Here is a 22,833-nt window from a genome sequence, read left to right on the forward strand (position 1 = left end):
CCAAAATAAACTCAGCATTTTAGTTTTTAAGACTAGGAAACGCGTAATGAACGTCTAGAAAACGAATAAAAAAGAACTACAGTATAAATTAGGGTTAATTTTGTAAAATTATTTATAACGTTTCTAATAACATTAAGAAAACACCTATCGTCTAATATCGAATAATCAAGATAAAAGAACATCATACGATAATCGATTTTGTAAACTAAAGATAATCGATATAAAAGTAATTGAGCTGATATCGTCTATCCTTCGTTCGGGAAAGTGGCGCTCCGTAGCGGAGACTTTGGAACTAATTTGTAAAAATAGCGGGTCTAAACAATCTCTACACCTTTTATATTTTTACCCCTTATTTTTGTTCATGACAAAAGATAATTTTTATCAATAATAATTTAGACAGATAATGACAATAAATTTAGACCGATTAAGAACACTCATTATTTTAAAAGCAGATAAAGAGTCTAAGCTGGTGCATACAGCACCAGATTATTAAATTTGTTATTTTGACGAATTAGTTTCAAAGTCTCCGCTACGAGCCGCCACTTTCCTTAAGTAAGAATCGAGGTCGTAATATGACTCAACATTAAATCGGTTTATTGGTAATAAAGCACCCGTGAAACTGAATTGTACAACGACATTTACGAATAAACCTGAAGTTTTAAGTTCCTTTTTTTAAATACCTTTGTTACATTTTTGACAAAAAATTATTTCTTGATGTGAAAATTCAACAGAAAAATTAGGTTGAAAATAAAACAATCCCCAGTTAGAACCATAACGGTGATTCGACGCTGTTTTGACGTTGAAATGGTCGATGAACTGTTGAATCAACGTTAATTTAATCCTCATCGACGTCGAATCAACTTTGAATTAACGTTATGTTTCTGATTGGATCGTAATCATCATTTAACTCGACATGTCTTGGCGCAAAACAATAACAACTGTATGATCTTGACATATTTAAAAAGTAACGACCCCTAGTACTAAAATGCACCACTTTATCTTTATTCTTGTGTTACACAGTCTTTTGACCTACCGTTCGTGGTTAAAAGGAGTGACCTTTCAACCTTCACTTTATTACAGCTGTCATAGTTGAGGTTTCGCGGGTGTTGAAAGTGCAAGGCAGCATCCAATCGACCTGACGTCGAGTTACCCCGCGGAAACACCGCGCTTCACAAAGCGGGCGACGATATAAAAATCATAATAATTAATAATTTCGATAACATCCTCGTGAGGTCGCGGGCGAGATTCGCGCGTTTCGCGCGACCGTCGCACAGTGGGAACAAATAGAAATTTACTGTTCAAAAATCGCTAGAGACCACAATTTTATAGCAATCGGGATGCGATTGGGTCTTTCTTTAAATTAAACGTTAATCAATGTAGAAAAGAACTGTCGAGCCCGATTCCTTGAAAACATTCTTTTAAATTTTGCAGTATTAAAAAGAATTTGTAAGAAATTATCAAGTTTTGCGAGCCTCTGTTACAAATGGCAAAACTTTCCATCTTTTCGCTGCGCAGTACAGTTTTTCAGTACTAAGGTTTTCAGCATCGCTGATTACAAATCATCGCTGATATAAATATCAGAATTTGGCAGTTAACAATTGCTAATCTCCTGTCAACATAAACAAAATCATTGTTTTAACACAGTATATATACGTTGCAATAGAATATACAAAGCCGTTCAACATAAATGTGAAGTCTGATATGAAATATGATAAAAATAATAAATTCAGCGGAAAAAAGTTGCAAAATAATTTGTTTATAATAGAATTGTTCTCACGAAAACCAAATATGTAGCTTTGATCTGATGTTTTCAAAACATCAAGCATCAGGTTTTCAAAACAATCATTTTCTAAATATATTGTTTAAACAATTTTATTTTAAACATATTATTTTTGCAACTTTTTTTCGCCGAATTTATTATTTTTATCATACTTCATATCAGGCTTTACATTTATGTTGAACGGCTTTGTATACTCTATTGCAACGTATATATACTGTGTTAAAACAATGATTTTGTTTATGTTGACAGGAGATTAGCAATTGTTAACTGCCAAATTCTGATATTTATATCAGCGATGATTTGTAATCAGCGATGCTGAAAACCTTAGTACTGAAAAACTGTACTGCGCAGCGAAAAGATGGAAAGTTTTGCCATTTGTAACAGAGGCTCGCAAAACTTGATAATTTCTTACAAATTCTTTTTAATACTGCAAAATTTAAAAGAATGTTTTCAAGGAATCGGGCTCGACAGTTCTTTTCTACATTGATTAACGTTTAATTTAAAGAAAGACCCAATCGCATCCCGATTGCTATAAAATTGTGGTCTCTAGCGATTTTTGAACAGTAAATTTCTATTTGTTCCCACTGTGCGCCGGAAGAGAAGCCGGAAAATCTCTTAGGGAAGGTCTCGGGCTCGTCGCGCAGTAGCCGAGGACGTGAACAGGACGGTGTTTAAAAAATGTATTATCACAATGTACATCGCTGGCTGCACCGCAGAGGCAGATCGTCATCGCATCTTCGCTCGGCTGCGCTCGTTATCATCGCGCAAGATGTTCATTACACGCTAAGCCGCCGCGACCGCTTTAGTTATCCATCTGCTGACGCGGTTTCTATTTTCTCATTAGCGTACCTGCCGTTTCGCGGACGCGATCGACAACGCGGGCGACCGACGCGAGTCCCGCGCGTCGCGTTTGACAAGGAGTGCTCATCTGCGGTGAATTCGCCAGCAGGAGGACCCATCCTGCGGGATCTTTCGCAAAACTGTCAATCGTGCGCCCGACGATTATCCGCGCTACGTCGGCACTCGATACATCATGGAAATAACAGCGCGACGAGTTTTCCTGTGAGTATCGAAAGTATTCTTCTCCCCCGACTCGTTTCGCCGGTTTTAGTGACAAAAATGTCACAATAAGATAGGCAGTATCTCGCGACAGCTCTTCCTCAAGCCGAGGAGGACTCGCGCGCAACCTGCTGAACTCGTTCAGCGTGAGTCGTGACGAAATGCGCGGCGTGGACGTGACATTTCACGGAGGATGTATCCTGGCTTTTACGATGTATCGTCAAATATTTGCCGTCGGATTCGACGCGGTTTAGTCGGAGAAAGAATACCGTTAATGCGCCCGAGGCGCGAGCCTCGATCACGCTCTCTTGTTTAGTCATGTTGATGCAGATTTATACCTAAACAGTCGCTAATTATACACGCGTCATTTATCGCGCGCGTGTTTGAGCGCGCATCGCGCAAAGGAGAAACACGCATCTCCGACTTCCGATAAGCTAGCTGCTGAGATCACAAATTGTGCGAATAAATAAATAAATGTAGGATAATAAGCTCGCCTTGTGTACGTCACGCCGAAAGACGGAAGATCCGAAACAAGGAAAAACATTGGAAAGGCGACTGCGACGGCAAAAAATCGGTGAGAATGAAAGTCTGATTAGAGCTATTTAAATAAATAATAAAAATGTATTAAGAAAGAAACAAATAAAGATCGAAAGTAAATACGTGAAAGAGCCGTTGCGATGCAAATAGATAAATAAATAATGGAAGGTAAGCGTAACAAAGAATGGATAAAAAGTAAAGCAAACAATAATACGAATAAACAATAAGGAAACAGATTAAAAAAATAATCGAATAAAAGAGCCGTCTAGGGATAAAAGTGCTCGGTGCAGTCGAGTAAGAACGTCGAATTTACTTTTGCGAAGCTACAGATTTTCGATCGCGAAGCGTGGAAGAGAGGAAGGTTTCGACGGATCGGCGGAAACGGGATCGTGAGGAACGCGACGACATGAAATTCTGCGCGTGAATCAGCCAGCGGCAGCTGGGCAACACAACGATGCGGCGCATTAGTCTCGTTATCGCGTCTTGTGCAAATAACGCGAAGCTGCCAAGCGATGAAGATTATAAATCTCTGACGTTAACTCGCTCACCTACTTCCGTCCCGTTCGCCGAGTGGCCCGTGAATTATATTAAGGTCGTTAACCGAACTGCTATTTTGTGAGCAAACACGAGCGATGCGAAATTGAATATCGATTTCGAAATGTAAATTTCACACGCACACACACACACACATGCGCGCGCGCGCGTCGGCGTCTCATTCCGGCGTCTCTCGCAGATGTTCAGAGATAATTAGCCGCGGAGGCGGTATGAATCTCATCGGGGACTTTTTCGCGAGACTTTTGCGCCTGCCGATGAAAGTCGTCTCGATTCCGCAGATTCGCGCTCCTCCACGCATACGCGCGCGGCTCGCGCGCTTTTTCGAAGGAGGGCGACATTTGTTACTGGCATCATCCGCACGCGACCGATTATCCCGAGTGCGATTTCGCGGAGAGCCGCCAGCGTCTCGTCTGTTTCAACGGTCTGCGGGACGAGTGGAGGGCCAGGTAAATATGATCGGGCGAACTTTGAAGTGTCGGTTCTGCATTTTCGAGCGATCGACACGGCGGAGCTGATTTAAGCTCCCTCGCGAAAGGTCGGAGCTGCGAGCTTGAAGACGCGGAGATCTTTCCCGAGTGAGCTTTACGCTATGAGTTGATTCGGCCGAGTTTCTCGTGCTCACGACGTTTCATCCTGAATTTTCAGGAGCGACAGCGTGCAGGTGCTCGTCCTCTGCGAATGGCCGAACGCGACGTTCGATCCGCAGGAGGTGCTGCGGGACTTCACACGCCTGCGAAAGTTTATGCTCGCGAACAGTAACTTGACCCGATTGTCAACCGCCTTCCCGACCGAGACGGGATTACTCGAGGTAGAGAACACTTGTCGAGCTCTTGGAGAGGAGCAGTCGTAAGCTTTGCCTGAACCCTGTCAGGATCGTTTTTCGGATTTCCGTAGGGAACAGCACTGTGATGATAAAGCCTAACGTTACGGTTCACCGCCGCTTGGAGAGAGTATTCAAGTATTTAAATCTCGTGTGTGAGAAAGTGTCAATTGCGCGACGAAGAGAGGAAAGCGACTCAACATTTGTTACTCCCGCGAGACGATCTTATCTTTATCCTTCTTGATCTTTCTATTTGCATCGGTTTCTTCTGTGGCTATCCATTTTATCCACTCAATTTGTTTTTAGATCCATTTTTTCTATTTTCGTTTATCATTCGTGTTGCTTATTTATATATTATTATATTTATGTATTTATGTATCTTGCTTATTTATGTATTTCATTTATTCTACGTTCTTCATTGAAATTTCAACATTTAACGTTCGATTTAATTTTTTGAATACCTCCAGTCATTTTTATAACGTTATGTACGCCAAAGAATGCTCTTCTGTAACAAAGAGATTATTATTGTTAACATCTTGAGAATTACGGGGGCTTGGACAGAGGGGTGTTTGTATCGATGTAGAAAATCAACATAACCGGCACCAAGCTGCGCGCACTGCCGAGAGACGCGTTTTCGAATCTGCAAGCCTTGAGGATTCTCGATTTAAGAAACAACGCTCTCCAGGAAATGAATGTTACGACTCTCGATGTGCCCACCTTGAGGTATCTTCATCTGGCCGGTAAGAAACAGAATAACTCTCTGTCAAGATTTCCGCAGAGCTGCGAAGCATAAAATCTCCTTGTTCGTATGCTAATTCCGCCGCGATCAATTGTCGACCTCTCTCTCTCTCTCTCTCTCTCTCTCTCTCCCTCTCTCTCTCTCTCTCTCTCTCTCTCTCTCTCTCTTTCTCTCTCTCTCTCTCTCTCTTTCTTTTTCTCTTTCTCTCTCCATCGAAAGTGTTCGGGCTGGTAGTTCTTTCTAATCGAGATTACACACGCAGAGGAGAGAGAGAGAGAGAGAAAGAGAGAGAGAAAGAGAGAGAGAGAGAGATCGCGCTCTTACGCGCGCGTGTCTCATGAATCATTAATGAAACTGTACCGGCGAAGGTAATCCATTGAGATGTACGGAAGATACTGCCTGGATTTTGGACTCCGACGAAGGATCAGTCGCGAGCAGAGTCGTCGACAGAGACAAATTGCTCTGCGCCGCACCGTATGATGGAAGACCGCTCGTCCCGGTCGTCGAGATAATCGTGGTAACGTGAAAGTACAGCCCCTTGTTTCGCGCGCAAGCGCTGATAAAGCGCGACAGAGCGCAAGAAAAAAAAGAAAAAAACTCGCGCACACATACACACACGCATGGTGGATTGCCTCCTTCCGATCGCCGCGCGAAATTCCGCAATGCCAGAGACGAATTTTATCTTGCAGACGCTGCGGGAGGAATGCAAACGGACGATCTGCGACTGCGAGCTGGTCTACGTGGTCGGACGTGCCGGCAAGCTCACGGCTCACGGGCAGGTCATAGCTTTCACCTCGGTAAATTGTAGCCACCGCGGCCTCGCCGAGATGCCCGACTTTTTACCGGCGAACACGACCACTCTCCATCTATCCGGAAACAAGGTGCTTCCGATCGGGGCTCTCGCAATATCAATCCGTAATTTACAAGATTCCGTCAAAGTTCACGATACTCTTGCAAACACGGTGCAATTCCTCGGGAAATTTCACGCTGAGATCCAAATTTCTACAAATTCTAGCGCATTTCAACGAAAGGTTGCAGAGACAGATTCTTTCCGCCACGCAGTTATCGTAATTCGAATTTGCAACTTGAACTCACAACGTAAAAATGTTGCCGCGATCTACCGAAATTTCAGCAAAAGATCTGATTGGAGTCTTGGTGAAAAACAGAAAAAAATCTCGCTCTAAGTCACAGACGTTTCGCGCGTTTTTCTCGTAGTTCTTGAACGCTCGCAAGATTCACCCAAAAGAAAAGTAATTTCAGAATAAGCAGAATCATCTAAATTTTAAAGGATTTTACTCTTATGTATGGCCTCAAAAGGATTTCTCTAAAATTAAGAGGAAAATATTATAAATATATCATTCTTAAAGTTAGTATAATGCAAATTGATTTTTATATAAATCTTTTTTATTGATTTCATTGATTTGAATATAAACTTCCTCTTATACACAAATTATTTAATCTCTTTTTTAGAAAGGGATTATTATTCATTCTTATTTTTTTCTTGTATTTTATTCTTACTGGTTATACGTTCCTTTATGGCAGGGTTTCCTAACTCTTTTTGTATTTCGAACCCCTAAAAATTTATTAATGAACCTTCTTCGCACCACCTACAAAAAAACTTATTCGTATGTTTTATGGTAAAAATTAGTTGTTAGGATTTTAAGGAGTTAATTTATAAGGAGTTAATTTATAATAATTTATTATTACATAGTACACTGAGAAAAAATTGTATTAAAATTAAACAAATATTTGTTCGAATACGACTGTGAATACATTTACTTAAATTAAGCAATTATTTTCTAAAATTCAAGAAAAAAGTTTACATTCAGAAAACCTCTACATTTCATTTTAGAAATTAGTCGCTAATTTGAATAAATTTATTCACAGCCGTATTCGAACAAATATTTGTTTAATTTTATACATTTTTTTTAATGCAATTTTAATACAATTTTTTCTCAGTATATTATTTTATAGAAATTAACTATCATTTTAATATTATAAAATTATTATCCATGGTATCAAGCTTCGCATAATGATACGTAATGAATATACACGTACAGATATGTAAAAAATATACAATTTTAATAACATTTCTTTTCAATTTGATGGTAAAAATGCTGGATTATTCCAGAATTCATCTTAATTATTATTAATTACAATCACTTTTCCTCGCACTTCCAAGAATGTTTTTTCGCACCTCTAGGGGATAAGAGTACCCACGGTTGGGAATCCTTGCTTTATAGGGAAAGCAAAGAAAATTATTAAAAAACTGTCGGGAAAAAATTCTAGTTAAATTTTTTTGACTTTCTGCTAAAAAAGTAGGAGAAAACAAATTTGTAATTTCAACTACTCCAAATGGCATTTAATGTGATGTGCAACGCAATATGATAAATGGATATATCTATGTATTCACACTGAAACATGGGCCAGTATGTCTTTAAGTTAACTTTCTCCAAAAATTCTTGAACCTCGTTTATGATGAAACAACCGGGAAAAACAACATAAACTGAATAACAATTTTTCTCCTCTTTTCCTTTGTTTTAGACGTTGTACATAAAACAAATGCAGTGTGAGAGAGAGGGAGAGAGAGAGTGGGAGAGAGAGAGTGGGAGAGAGAGAGAGAGTGGGTGAGAGAGAGAAAAAGAGAGTGGGTGAGAGAGAGAGAGAGAGAGAGAGAGAGAGAGAGAGAGAGAGAGAGAGAGAGAGAGAGAGAGAGAGAGAGAGAGAGAGAGAGAGAGAGAGAGAGGAGAGAGGAGAGAGAGAGAGAGGAGAGAGAGTGGGAGGGAGAGAGAGAGAGAGGGAGAGAGAGTGGGAGGGAGAGAGAGAGGGGGGGAGAGTGGGAGGGAGAGAGTGGGGGAGGGAGAGAGAGAGGGGGGGAGTGGGTGAGAGAGAGTGGGTGAGAAAGTGGGAAAGAGAGAGTGGGAGAGAGAGTGGAAGAGTGGGAGGGAGAGAGGGAGAGAGAGTGGGAGAATGAGTGGGAGAGAGAGTGGGAGGGAGAGACGGAGAGAAGGGGGAGAGGGAGGGAGAGAGGGGGAGAGCGGGGAAGGGAGGGAGGGAGAGATGGAGAAAGAGAGAGGGGGAGGGGGAGGGGGGAGAAAGTGAGAGAGAGAGAGAGAGTCTGTGTGATTAGATGGGAAAGAAAACGCCGACAAGCGTTCTTCTTGATATAAGGGGAAAATTAATTGATATAAGAGAACATTCTCTTGATACAAGAGGAAAACAGAATAATATCTAACAGATTTTAGGTGAATGGTTCACTGTAATCGCTTTATCGGAAAAAAATCCTTTTCTTGTAAAAGTCTTCGCTTAGAATATGAGACTATGGAAAAAATGTCATTACAAAATAGAATACTTATTTTTGAGTGTAATCGTATAAACGTGCAATGCATCGCGCTGATCGCTCAGTGCGAGCCCGAGGTGAAGGTCCTCGCGGTGCGACTCAGCGGTACGCGGGCAACGGAGTTGCGATGTCCTTAATCATCTCGTGTTTGCCGCAGATCAGGGATCTAACTCCGCTCACGACGAATCCCGCATACGAGTCGGTGCTGGACCTTTACGTGGACGACAATCTGGTGGAGTCTATCGTCCGGCTGGAAGGGTCGGAATGGTTGGATCGCTTTCGGCTGCTTAATCTTCGGGGGAACAGACTCAGCGACGTTAGTTCGACCGACGTATCGAGATTCGCCGTCGTCCTCGGGCATCGCGCTCGCGCGCGCCAAGAAAGTCCGCTTTGGGCCGTTCTGGGCGCGATAGAAACCGCGGCGCAAAGCGACTTGATGCGTGCAGAGCAGATTAATCGAAGCATCGATCGTGACGGCAGGACGTGACGCGGCTCGAGAGGCGACGGAGAAACGAGATGCATGCGATTTAAGGAGAGGGTATCACGGCAAGGACGCCGCGGTCGCGCCTCGGTAGCAGCTCGCGCGCGCGTATTTTATATGCGCGCGTGAGTCGCGCAGATTACAACCTTATGTCGCACGCTTTATGACTCGCTGCGTCTTTCAGTTGCCTACTTACGCCTTGGAGAACGTTCTGCACAACGGCAACGCGGCCAGCCTGTACCTCGGTAATAACTCGTGGACGTGCGACTGTCACTTTACGCCGAGCTTTCAGGTACGATTCCGGCCGGATTTTCGCGCGGACTTCGGATCGTTCCGCCGATCGCCCTTGTAGAAAGAGAGTAATAAATCGACCAGCAATAAATTATTGTTGCTCAGTGATTTTATTACTCACACGAGCACTAGTTTATTACAGCCAGTTTAATACTTCTCCTACAAGGGCGGTCGCCGCTTCGGTTAATCCAAGCTGCGTATTTCATCTGTCTCGGTGCGGTACTTTGTGTTACGAGGGAACAAAAATGAAGGAATACAGAAGGAGAATAGGAGATAATTTCCAACTCGAAAAGATCGACTCGCAATTCCGGATACTTCATTTTTTCTTTATTTTTCTCCCGCGCGAGTCTCTCCGCGACGTTGTACAATTCGAAATTAGGAGGTGCAGATCCTCGAACTCTGTCAAGTCGGTCTGGTGTGATCCTTACAGGTGCTGCTGATTAGATATCCGAATCTGGTGAAGGATATCAACGACGTGAGGTGCGCCCCCGAGAGCGATAACGACAACGCGAACAAGCAGGTACGCGAACGGCAGTCGCGAGAGCGCCTGGCGTGTCTTTTATCCTTCGATTCACAATTATCGAGAAACAGAGAACTGATGAATAATGCAATCGAGACCGGTCGTTCTCTCTTTCTCTCCCCCTCCCCCCGTCTTTCGTTGCGTCTTTCAATTTAATAATATAAAACGACTTTCAGATCCGCGATCTTACGCGAACGGAGATTTGCATTACGCCGGACGAGGATTCTTGGCTCCATCCTCTCGACATTTTGAACGTCATATTGGCGTCATTAATATTCCTCGTGCTTGGCAAGCTCTTGTACGATTACTGGTCCTTCAAGAAAACCGGCAAGCTGCCTTGGATCGTCACCAAAATACCATGATAGCGTTGCAAGTGCGCCTCGCGAGGAAAAACGAGTGACGACGCGTAGTCATTAGAACAACAATGGAGACTGTAGCGAATTCATCCTCTGCCTGAATATTCCCTCTGCTTTTCTTGCTTCAATTTTCCCGCAAACTCACTCTCGCGTGTGTGCACGCGTAATTTCGTAAATCCGATTCTAGTAAATCCGTCACGAGCGTAACGAAAAAGACCACACAAAAGAGATCCCGGTAGTCGCTTTTTGTGTCGATGTTTATTGAAATTTTTCTCACCGTAGAAGGAACGGGTAAAAAATGTAGATTGTAGTGCACTCGGATAAATGGCGCCAAAACGCGCGAGCCTCTCGTCGGCTCACGTCATCTGTTCCTCCATTTTGAGGATGTATCGTCGATATAAGTTTTCGGCGGCCGCGATCTTGGCGCTGTCTTTCCTCAAACCTTGTCCTAAAAGGTATCGTAGGATACGTTATTATTCCTGCAAATCCGCTAATACACGCGAAACGTAAGGATAATAAATGAAATCGGAGAGAATGTCGATATTTTCCTCGCGCACACACACACATACACACGACATTTTGCGGCGATTCTTCTTAGAAAATTCGTGACGACGAGAAAGGATAACGTACCGATCCCGACGTAACCCAAAGCCATGCACTGAGCCGTGTAGACGAATCCTTGATTCGTCGTCGAGTTGCAAATCGTGTATTCCGGAGCGGGCTTTCCTCTCTCGAGGCAGAACTTGAAGACCTTCTGCCACGCGTTCTTCAGCTTGTCCTGATTAAACGCTATTATCTCCAACATCCTGACGAAGGGAACAGCAGAGGCGGATTGAAGGATCAGAGAACGGAGAGCGGGCTGACTTTTGGACGAGAGTCTTCCTCGAGACGCGAGCTCGAATTTTCACGACACGAGTCACGACCTGATTGCCTGCTCGCCGACGAGGAATGTCTCTTCGCGCACACACCGAGAGAAAGATGTCTGCTATTTGGAACTCTATGTCAGAGCTCCTTTCGCGGAGCAAGTGTCACGATAACGTTGGCGATAATAACCGCCAGCTACATTTTTGTTGAAACAACGCAAGAGGGGGTGTACAATTGCGGCCGAAAAATCTACTACAGTTTCAGCAGCATCAACCATCTCTCTTTTCTCTCTTTTCTCTCGGTGCAGGGTCGGTGCAGGTCGAGAGGTCGCGAAAATTCGCGCTCCGCTTTCACCGCGTCGCTCTCTCGCCGCGAGAGTACTTACTCCTCCCGCGAGAGATCCGATAATCCGCAGGCGGACGACAAGAGTTTCGGGCCATCCATCTGACGCTCGGCCACCATCCACAATATTTTCGCTGCCAATTCGCTCTTGGCCAGAGCCTGAGTCGCGGCGCAAGACATCGCTGGCACATTATCCAAGTAGCGTTCATTGAACGAGGAAGCGTTACGCGCTCTCGCGGTCTCGCGGTCTCGCGGTGTCGCGGAACGGCGAGTTACGCAAGAACTTACGACGTTCGAGGGAATATTAACCCTTTGAAGCATACATTTTTTTGTTGATCCGTTATTTATGAAATTTGGTATACACCATTTGGTTTTGTGGGTCGCTGATCGCGAAAAAAATGGGTTTTTTTGCTCTTTGTTTATTTATAAAACTTTTCCAATAAATAACATGTCCTCATAAACTATTTTTTTATATTCTTCTATCCCTAAGATAGCAGAAAAATGCCAAAAAACCGATCTAAATGCGTTAATTAGATAATAAACGGGCAAAAAGTAAAGAAGTTTAGGTGATAATGTAGGTAGTTATCACCATGCATCAAAGGGTTAAACAGAAGCACCACGATAGACGCGCGCGCGCGAGGAGGCGAGATATTTGACGAGCTTAACGTAACAAGTGATAACGTGCGGCTTAGCCCACTTGTTACGTAGCGGCCCGTTGTGTACATAAAGCGTTACCGCTGAATCCGCAAAGGTCACCGTTGATCACATACAGATTCGGCTTTGGCTTGCACTGGTATTTGATTGACACCTTGCACCGCTTCGCGTATTCCTGGAGAATGGCCAGTGGCGAGCGGCGGCTCGCGGTCACCGTGAAACTCTCCGCGACGTTGTCCTGTGGATGTTCCGGCAAAGGAAAATTACGGAATTTTTCGGTGTCGCGAATAGCAGTGACAGCTGTCGAGGTTAAAATCATGCGATGAGATCGCTCTCCTGCCGGCGGAGTTTGCGCTGAATGTTTGCTAGCAGTAATGTGTTCGTTACGCGCTGTCGACATACGAATTCTATGAGCTCGTCCAATAAATGTCGGCGCAAGGTTGAAGAGCAATAGACGAAAGGGGGATGTTAAAAAGAGGCCATTTTTGGTCTGCAAGTGTAAAGTGGAAACGTACTGCAGAATTGTTATTTGGACTATTTAAGAAAGAAAAGTGACATTTATTTCATCCCGAAGTGTTGGGAACATTGTTAAAATGAACAAAGTTCAGTTCGTTTTATCCTTTGACGACAGGAAGCATATACGCATAATCTCTTCTTATATTTTAGCTACATATGTAGAGAATAACGCAAAATTCAAGATAACGGATCGAATACAGCTACCGTTGAAACGGTCAGAAATGGAAATATAATTTAATATTCATGAAACATCAGTTTTTGATGGCTTAGCTTTTCGAACAGAGACAATGTCCTCTCTTTATTAGTTCGAGAAGAAAACTTCAATGTACGAAAATCGTATTCTTCCAACGTATTGAGGCTCTTGAAATAGACTTCTTTCCCCAACTTGATGATTCTCAGCTTCAATTGTATGCACATGTGGCAAATATTAAATAAAAATGACGCGGAGTTACTATGCGGATCACTTGAATAAAATGAGAGATTTTGAGTTTGAAGTAGCTAAGGAAACTATACACATTAACTACCGTAAATACGGAATAGATGTAGACTTTAAATGGCATTTAAATGGCATTCTATTCAAAGATCGCTTACGTTTTAGGCACTCTAATTCTGTTAAGTATTTTATCTACCTGCTAGTCGATAAAACAATAACGGCTGGAATTGATGCCATTATTGGATATACCTGCAATTGCAAAGTCGGGCAAAGTCGGTGTTGTAGGATGTTGTTCCCACGTTGCTACACTAATCTGATCTTTTTTTTGGTAAGGCACGCTTTTTAGCCGCTATCCCAATTCCCGCTCAACATCTGAACGACTATTTCACAGTCTTCATCAGAATTAGAGGAAAATACGACGAAAACTGAATAGATACAGTTTTCAATACTTCAGGAATGGCAGAGGTTATAAATGGATGTAAATATTGGGGACTTGAATAAGTTCTCGCTGTTTTCTCGTGAAAATGAATGCTTTATTTTAAAAAAATTAGTAAAGAATATGTAATTGAGAGTACTGTCCATCGCTAGCCACTACTTTCTCCCATCTTTCTAGCAGCATACGAATACCATATCGAAGGAACGACTCATCTTTTGAGGTTATCCACGAATCGACCCATTTTTTGGCATCTTCATAAGAATGAAAGTGCTGCTCAGCCAGGCCATGAGTCATCGATCGGAACAAGTGGTAATCGGAAGGAGCAATGTCCGGTGAATGCCGTATTCACCGTATACCCGCCGTGGGTGGGGTAGGACTTCCCATTTGCGCGTTTCCAAGTAGGTTTTGACCGGTTTTGCAACATGTGGCCGAACGTTGTCATGCTGCAAAATTACTTTGTCGTGTCTCTTCTCGTATTGCGACCCTTTTTTCCTTCAATGCTCGGCTCAAGCGCATCAATTGTAATCGATAGCGATCTCCCGTGACGGTTTCATTGGGTTTGAGGAGCTCATAATATACTACACCCAGCTGATCCCACCAAATACAGAGCATGAGCCTGGAACCATGGATATTCGGCTTTGCCGTCGATGTTGATGCATGGCCGGGCTTACCCCACGATTTTTTACGCTTCGGGTTATCGTAGTGTATCCACTTTTCATCGCGCAGTCACGATACGATGCAAAAAACCTTTCCTTTTCTGCCGTTGGAGCAGCTGAAAAAACTCCATTCGACGTCTCTCGGCTTCAATTCGTACGGCACCCAATTTCCTTGCTTTTGATTGCATTCCTAATGCTTTTAAACGTTTGGCAACTGTTGTGTGATCAACTCCTAATGATTCTGCAAGTTCATTTTGCGCCTGACATGGGTCTTCATCGAGTAATGATGCTTCCAATCCTTCGTCTTCAAACTTTTTCGGTGCGCCAGAGTGTTCTTTATCTTCAACATCAAAATCGTTATTTTTAAAGTGTCTAAACCAATCTCTGCATGTTGTTTCCGACAGAGCCGTAAGTCGCCGTAAGTCTCCACAAGAATTCTATGTGTTTCAGCTGCAGATTTTTTTTGAAAAAAGTAATGCAGTAGAATTCCCCGCAAATATTTTTTTTTTGGCACGAAATTCGACATGTTTAACGCTATGAAAAAATATGTTGTTTACGCTTCGACGGAATAACATATACTGTCACCTCGAGCCTCGGTGATGGAACTTCACGATGAAGTTGACTATAGTATTGCCCGATCCAAAAAGGCTAAGATGACATCATCTGTCGGGAAACAGCGAGAACTTATTCAAGTCCCCAATATTTTCTTATTCTACATAGTTTAAATATAGGATTTAAGTCTGCTACTAACAATATGTTTATGTGGCACTAATGAGCTCCGAGAAAAGCGAAACTGGATATTCTTGAGCCAGTACGTTTCTTAATTCATTAGTGTATGATTATTCTTCTTAAATTAAATTCCTAAATTCGAGGAGAACATCACAAAAATCCTTGTAATATGAATTTCATGAGTTTCAAACAACATTTGCATTTTCAGACCACACATTGCATCTGTCAGCTTGAATTTCGGATTTTTGATTTTACATTATAAAACATCATCACCAAAAACTCTGTTTCATGAATATTGAATTATATTTCTATTTCTCACCATTTCAACGGTAGCCGTATTCGATCCGTTATCTTGAATTTTGAGTTTTTCTCTACAGAATTGAAAAGAGCGCCTTCAAATTCCCTTGTAATATAACCATAGATTTGGAACAATATTTGCATTGTCAAAATGTTTTGCGGCGGCCATATTTGGTCTGCAATTGTGAATTTTGAATTTTTGGCTCTAAACTCGAAAAGAACATTGCACAAAACCCCTTTACACCAAGTTTCATGAATATCGGTCAAGTATTTTCTAAAATATGTAGCTCAAATGATAAATCGGATGATGTGCGAACGTACGTATATACCTGCAAACCGCTTTTCGTGACTTTCACATCGTTAGGTTCACAGGACTGGCGAGTGGTCTTTTCACATCCGCCGTCATTGGGGATCGCCGACGTACGATCGTCCGTGTTTCCGTCTACGTCCGGTCGAGTTTCCAAATTGTTATCGCCTGCACCGACAAGCAGAGAACGATATTTCGGAGGCCGTTTGAACAACCGGTAAGAATGACAGGTAGTAAGAGCTGTCGCTAAATACCAGGACTTGATCTAATTTAAATTTATATGTAACAAAAATTTATATTGAAAATTTATAATATAAATGTGCGACTAGAATTAAATTATACATGTATACACATCTAATTGTGTGTCTAATTGGGATCTAATTGTACATTATATTATAATTTAATGTAATTATGAATTATGAATAGATTCAACCATGGGTTTAGATGGTAGCTTATGATGCAAATCTAATTACGAATAACAAACAAATGCGTTCATAAATTATAAATTTGAATCTAATTGCAAATTAGCCATTGGCGCAAATGATATTTCGCACAAACAAAACTTGGAATCGCGAGACTCGAGAGAAAACGTCCCGCACATACCGGACGCATCGACATTTTCCACGTCGTCGCGCCACTGCCGCAGCGCGTTATCAACCGCTTTCGTCCAGCCCTCTAAGCTGCTCTTCTCCGCCATCGTCTCCGCCAGTCCTAATGAATCACATCCGGACGATCTTAATAAAGTGCGAAGTCTCTGCGCGCGAAGTGCTGCCGCTCCCTCCGCTCCTTTCTCTTCCTTCCTTGTCTCATACCCGTCTGCAAGCGACGCATCACTCACTTTCGTCGGAACCGGCGTCGATTCGTTTGTCGCCGCTATCTGTTACATTCGCGTCTGATTCCCCCTGGGAGCTCTGACACTTCGTCGAACTCGTTTTGAAATGTTGAACGACCTCATCGAGCCTCATCGCTGAATTCAAATGATATCCCACGTCCGGATGTTCCTCCACCTGCCGGTCTTGCTGATCACGTCGAACGTGCACCGTGACTCGCGCCTCCTCCGGCGCCCCCCTCTCGACCGCCTGCTCAGCGCCTACCTGGTCCGCCACCTTGGAGAATGTATTTTTTTCATTTCCGCTAACACGAGAACACACACGATGATAAGGAGCGAGTGACGGGCCTTGACTCGGCTCGGCGCGGTTCGTTCAACGTACGTTCGTTTCCTCGGTTTCCTCCATGTCGGAGACCATCGAGATCGTCGTGTTGGACTCCTGCGAATCCGGAGTGTGAAACGAGCCAGACGTGTCTGCAATGTCGAGCGAGAGTCACGCGCCCCGTCAACTAGCTCGGATTAAGTGATACTACGACGTAGTAAATTTTTGAAGATTGTCGGCGAGGATATATCGAGTCGATCAGAGAGGAGAGCTCGGTTTCTCCGAGTGAAGCATGACATTCTCCGTCTGGAAAATTGAGCTTTTTGTTGCATTCCGATAGAGAGACAAATTCATCAAGCGAACAATCGCCATCGAGTAGTGACAACATTTTCGTTGTAAAAGTTGGCCCGCCGTCGAAGAAAGCTGAAAATCGAACCGAACTCTTCTCGGCTGAGCCGACATTTGCTCGGGAATTGAGATTAAATTATTGAAAAGTCAAATTAACAAGCGTTCATAGCTTGACGAACAATAGCGCGTTATAAATGAGGACGCAAGCTGACCGGCTGAGCGGTGGGCCCGACGAGAGGAGAATTCGCGCGACATAAATTCCCGCAAATAAAATTACCCTATTAAATTACGCGCTTCATCGGCGAAATCAAACAAAAGATCATCGCGGACGATGATTCGGCCGACGAAACCACGATTCGATCGCGGTGACAAACGCTCGCTGTTCGCGAATATATCACGTCCCCGCGAAAGACAAACTCTCTCCCCGGTGAGTAAATCATTGTTTTCCGTCGTACAATATAATAAACGTACACTGTTTGATAGCGTGATAATTACAATCGAGTTAGCACGGCTGATTGTAGCCACGCGCGCGCGTGGCTGTTTGCATAATTCGATCGCGCTATCGTAGCCATTAATTTCACGCTCGGCAGCCGATACTCGAAAAGCGCGGAAGTAAATTGAATTAAAAATGAAAATTTTTCTCCTTCCATCGCGCGAGATTAAGCGCGCTTCGAGAGATCGCCGTCTGCAGATCTCGCGACGCGCCGTGATAGCGCGACGAAAGGATCTTCCTGATGTACGACTCGCGGAATCGCGCTTTTGCAACCATTAATTTCACGCTCGAGAGCCGATACTTGAGGAGCGCGGAATTAAATTAAATTACAAAAACTTCCCCGTCGCGAGATTAAACGCGCTGCGGGCGACCGCAGTGCCGCACGACGGGAGGATCCTCCCGGTTCTCGGCTCGGGGGATCCTCGATGGAGACATCGCGTACCAACTTGACCTTGAGCACAAGGCGCCGCTCGGAGCTGCTGCAGCAGGTCCTCCGCGCGTTCGATCACTGTCTCCATCTCGCAGAGCAACGGCGCCGCGTTCGGGAATCGCTTGGCGATCATGTCCCAAATCATCTCCGCGTCCTCGACATCTTGCAGCGACCGCGGCGGTTCCAACTTGTCGCGCTGCGGCGTCGCGTCGGCGCACGGCGCACTTCCTCTGGACATTCGACACGCAGGATCCGTCCTTCTTCCTTCTCGTCCTCGTCGTCGTCGTCGTCGTCGTCGTCGTCGTCGTCGTCGTCGTCGTTGTGATCGTCGTCTCGCGAGTACGCTGTATTGGACGCGACGCGACGCGATGAATATTTCAAGGAGCGAGACGTGCAGTGCGCGATAATAAATCTGTCAGGTTATGAGACAATGACGTTTCTTCCTCCCCTGCCCCCCTGCATGCTCCCCCGGCGGAAAATTGACAGGTGGCGGAGGAACGTCGGGAAAAGAGCCGAACATCGTAGTAGCGGGCGAGCGACGTCAACGTCGATGTCGATGCCGTGATGTCGCGACAATGCGATACGTGCAATACAATGCGCGTATGTCTTATGCAGTATGAATTTATCGGGTTGTATGAATAAAAGCGATCTCGACACGCTCGAAAAGCTGCTCTCTTAGTGAAATCCCCCTTGACCCTTCCTACCGCGCACCCCTTTCGTCCCGCCGAAGAGCGCGCGCGCGCGCGCGTGTGTATGCGCGGAGATAAAAGCGTTTATTTTAAAGTTAAATCGCGCGTGAAAGTCGTATTTTACATTCTCGTATGAATAATTAGCCGCTTTTATCACGAGCCATTTGACTTCGCGTTTGACACTGATCTGTCGCTTCGACGGATCTTCCCGGACGAATATATTCGCGCGATACACAGTAATGTGTCGATACTTACCGAGGAGAGCGAAACGCAAGAGGGAGAGAGAGGAAGAGGGGGAGAAGAGAAGAGAGAGAGAGAGAGAGAGAGAGAGAAAGAGAGAGAATTCTTGGAGATCTCTTTCTCTCTTTTTCCCTCCCGGGGAGAAAAGGAGGAAATTATCGAGCGGCTTGATTGCGTTCTCGGAGCGTTTGCTTTTGCAGATAGATGTAAATATTCCTGTTTATTCGTATGCCTCTGTGTGGGTATATATGCGCTCATACCGCGAGCTTCTTGCTCGCACGGAAGCGAGAGTATTGTAATATCTTTATTCATACGTGTTGCGCGCGCGCGAAGTGCTGGTAAAGAGCTGCAAAAACGAACACACGTCACGCGAATAATAATGCCGTCGCGGGGGAAGAAGAAAAAAGAGATCGTTCTCCGCGCTGTCTTCTCTGTGTCGTAAATTAGCGCCGCTTTTATTCTCCCCTCTCTCTGTCTCTCTCGACGCGCGCGTCGTAACACTTTCGTGTATAAAAAAATCCACCACACGGAGATGTATCGCTCGACAGAGTGGAGCTCGTGAGGTCGAAGGTGGAAGATTTCGCGAGACGCGCGGCGACGACGCGGATTTATAAACTTGAATTAGGGCTGGAATATGGATGACAGAGACTCCCGGAGGACCGCCCGCTCCCCGGGCGTTTTACCCGTGCTTTATCCTCGCGATTGCAAAAGGACCTTCGCGATGGACGAAATCTTGCCGGGAAAGTTCGGCCGGACGATACGGGAGGAGAAATACGTCTGTATCGACTTCTACGCTACGCGTCCTTTACACAGTGAATTGTGTACACTGAGCTTCAGAAGGGTTCAGAAGTTTGAACACGATTCCTCTGTGCAGTTTGGAATGCACGGTTCGGTGGTCCGATGAGGGAGCTCGTTTCTTAAAAACTCCGATAAAAAAGATTTCCAGAACTTCCTTTCATAGCATGTTCCCTGCATGCCAAGCTGCATCTGAGAAGAGACGCGTTCAAGCGGTTTTCCGGAAGCCACTGTGAAAAATAACTTGTTAATTCAATTCGGTTCAATTCTCATTATACAGACACGACGTTTCTCCGCTCGTCTTCGTTCCTCGATAACGAATGTACATATCTTACAAGTAACACTACCCAACTGTCACTCACCAATCGGAATGAAACTTTGCACTCTTATAAAGCATTGAAAAATCTGTTTTTTTTATTTTTCCTCAAAACGCTTTCCAACCCCTTGACTATCGGAGGCAAATTGTACCTTATGGACCAAAAATGCGTTGGCACAAAGTAACTCTGATGGTCATAAAACTCGGTATTCTAAGATTTTTTGGATTGCTGAATCCGAATATATCAAAATTTCAAAACTGAAAATGGCGGATCCAACGTGCTTGGTTGACACCAATTTCGAAAAATCAACATGTTTTTATAAAACTTGGTGTCCTAATTTTGTAATTTTGATATCATATTCCGATTCAGCGATCCGAAAAACCCCAGGATACCGAGTTTTATGAAAATATATTGATTTTTTTAAATTGGTGTCCGCCATATTTTGGATTCGCCATTTTGAATTTAATAAATTTTGATATCATATTCGGATTTAGCGACTCAAAAAACCTTAGAATACCGAGCTTTATCACCATCAGAGTTACTTTGTGTCAAAGCATTTTTGTTCCACAAGGTACAATTTGCCTCCGACAGTCAAGGGGTTAGAAAGCATTTTGAGGAAAAATAAAAAAACGGATTTTCAATATTTTTCAATGCTTTACAAGAGAGCAAAGTTTCATTCCGATTGGTGAGTGACAGTTGGGTAGTGTTATTTGTTAGGATTATACTTGGTGAAGAAGCTAACTAACACAATAGTGTTACATCAATGTTACCATTTCTCATTGAACAATATAAGTCCCATACAGCATGTTTGTAAGTAAACAGTTACATTGTCGAATAGGAAGCTACAGCATCGATGTAATGTTACTGTTGATTGGTGCTTTGTATTCACTGCGTACACGCGCAACCTCATCTGTTGTTTTTTCCGTGAGATAACCGCGCGTTCGGTTCGCTGGCTTGCTGGGGGGAGAAAACACGAAGAAACCAAAGTACAAGATGATCGGAATATAAGTCGAGACTCGTATTTTAGGCCAGCTAATGACGTTGAATCATCAGATTGATCCCACGAACATTCCGGCCACTCGATCGCGTTTTTCATCTGTACGTGCTGCTATTCTCCCTCGCGAGTGAGAGCACGTAAAGGTGGCTCCAGATTTGTGTCGTATCATCATATCGTTTCATAATTGCGTATCATGATCGGCCAAATGTGAATGAGATGCCGTAAACCACATCCAAACTTGTGTCGCATCCTCGCATCGTATCATAATCGGCAAGAGTGAATGGGACACTGTGTCGTTTTTGCGTATTGTATCTGTGTATCAAGGTGATACGCAGGTACGATCGACTTGAAGTCGGTTTTTCGCTGAAACATCCAAGAAATGAAACGTAGACACGCTAGGAGTACCATCGACTTGGTCGGTATTAGAGATGTGCGAACTATTCGAATTCGAATCCGAATCCCTATGATTCGAATCCGAATAATTCGAATAGGAATGAAATACATCATCGATTGCGTGCATCAGCTACAAAACGGGCCGTATGTCTGGGCTTGTATGTTTGAATCCTTAACTTGTAATTAACTTAACTTATAATTAACACTTAATTATAAATTACTTTAATTATTTAAATATATATTTTACTTTAAGATGATATTACAATATCGATATTTCCTTTCATATTAAAATCTTCCATCATTATTTGCATGTTTAATAGTCATGTTAAATTTTTTAATAATTCGATTCGATTTCATTCGATTCGATTCGAATTCAAGTGAAATTTCATAGATTTGATTCGATTCGAATTCGAATTTAAAAAATGAGATTCGATTCGATTCGATTCGATTCGACATAAAAAATCTTGATTCGCACATCTCTAGTCGGTATTTCGGCGAACATGAAAGAAATGATACGTGATACGGATGCAATGAGTGCAGACGTGACTTATCCTGTCCAGATCCTGCATCGATCTGCCAACATGGGATCTCTCGTTTTATTCAGTTGTATCACTTCGTATCTTGCGATCATGGTTGATGGAGTGGTCACAAGAGAAAGTGATAGAATTAACAGATTTTTATAAACAAAAAAGTACTCTTTGGGATCCAGCGATCCCCATCATTTTAATAGATTAAGGAGAAATGATGCATGGGAGGAAATCGTACGTGACTGGGGTTATCAGATAGCCGGGATTTTCCGGGATTGTCCCGAAAAATTTTGAAGTTTGTTTCGTGTCTCAGAATTTCAGTCTTTTGTCCCGAAAAATTAGAATTTAAATAAAATTATAATCATAATATTCATGTTTTTAACTGGTACTAGAGAGAAATGTGAGAGTAATCATCGGGATTTGTAAGGCCAAAAGATTGGACGTGCCATCTGAGAATATTGATGTCAAGTAAGCCATTTGTATAGTAAAAGAAAAAAGTCAATCGTACGGTTTATATCTACACTTCTCTCTGCTGATACCTAATTCATATATTTATTTATTGCGACTACGCAACGACATCTTTTAACCGTCTTACCTCTCTATCTCTCAAATTGAACTACAATTCTCTAACAACCTATTTTTCAATCGTCGTCTAAAAAATGTCCCGGAAATAGTCATTTTGCATCTGGCAACCCGACACGTGACACCGGAAGATCGGCTGAGCAGTGCAGAAAGAAGATA

The 22,833-nt window shown here is 43.3% G+C and overlaps 2 protein-coding genes across 2 annotated transcripts; one reads left to right on the plus strand and one right to left on the minus strand.

The window, feature by feature from the left end:
- The first annotated feature begins 2,592 nt into the window (after positions 1 to 2,592).
- On the plus strand, positions 2,593 to 10,541 carry swi2 (Protein singed wings 2). The gene is made up of 10 exons (XM_011155140.2): positions 2,593 to 2,842; positions 4,210 to 4,377; positions 4,577 to 4,739; positions 5,335 to 5,491; positions 5,859 to 6,007; positions 6,180 to 6,371; positions 8,988 to 9,146; positions 9,496 to 9,603; positions 10,033 to 10,122; positions 10,299 to 10,541. Exons 1-10 carry the CDS (start codon positions 2,814 to 2,816, stop codon positions 10,482 to 10,484), a joined length of 1,401 nt encoding a protein of 466 aa, XP_011153442.1. The 5' UTR covers positions 2,593 to 2,813; the 3' UTR covers positions 10,485 to 10,541.
- Positions 10,542 to 10,740: 199 nt separating this feature from the next.
- LOC105191635 (uncharacterized) lies at positions 10,741 to 17,313 on the minus strand. Its single transcript, XM_019845291.2, has 6 exons — positions 16,316 to 17,313; positions 15,735 to 15,880; positions 12,420 to 12,576; positions 11,728 to 11,866; positions 11,109 to 11,284; positions 10,741 to 10,926 (listed from the first exon to the last, which is right to left on the minus strand). Exons 1-6 carry the CDS (start codon positions 16,407 to 16,409, stop codon positions 10,835 to 10,837), a joined length of 804 nt encoding a protein of 267 aa, XP_019700850.2. The 5' UTR covers positions 16,410 to 17,313; the 3' UTR covers positions 10,741 to 10,834.
- Positions 17,314 to 22,833: the final 5,520 nt, after the last annotated feature.

Source organism: Harpegnathos saltator, unplaced genomic scaffold (assembly GCF_003227715.2).
Source record: "Harpegnathos saltator strain DR-91 unplaced genomic scaffold, Hsal_v8.6 scaffold59, whole genome shotgun sequence".
NCBI classification, from domain to species: Eukaryota; Metazoa; Arthropoda; class Insecta; order Hymenoptera; family Formicidae; genus Harpegnathos; species Harpegnathos saltator.

Excerpts from the sequence above, each read along its gene's own strand:
- swi2 (XM_011155140.2), top strand. The coding sequence starts at position 2,814 with ATGGAAATAACAGCGCGACGAGTTTTCCT. Across the intron at positions 5,492-5,858 it reads GAGGTATCTTCATCTGGCCG|GTAATCCATTGAGATGTACG; the intron begins GTAAGAAACAGA and ends GTACCGGCGAAG. Across the intron at positions 6,008-6,179 it reads CGGTCGTCGAGATAATCGTG|ACGCTGCGGGAGGAATGCAA; the intron begins GTAACGTGAAAG and ends TTTATCTTGCAG.
- LOC105191635 (XM_019845291.2), bottom strand. The coding sequence starts at position 16,409 with ATGGCGGAGAAGAGCAGCTTAGAGGGCTGGACGAAAGCGGTTGATAAC. Across the intron at positions 15,881-16,315 it reads GGAAAATGTCGATGCGTCCG|GCGATAACAATTTGGAAACT; the intron begins GTATGTGCGGGA and ends TTGTCGGTGCAG. Across the intron at positions 11,867-12,419 it reads TGACCTTTGCGGATTCAGCG|CGATGTCTTGCGCCGCGACT; the intron begins GTAACGCTTTAT and ends ATAATGTGCCAG.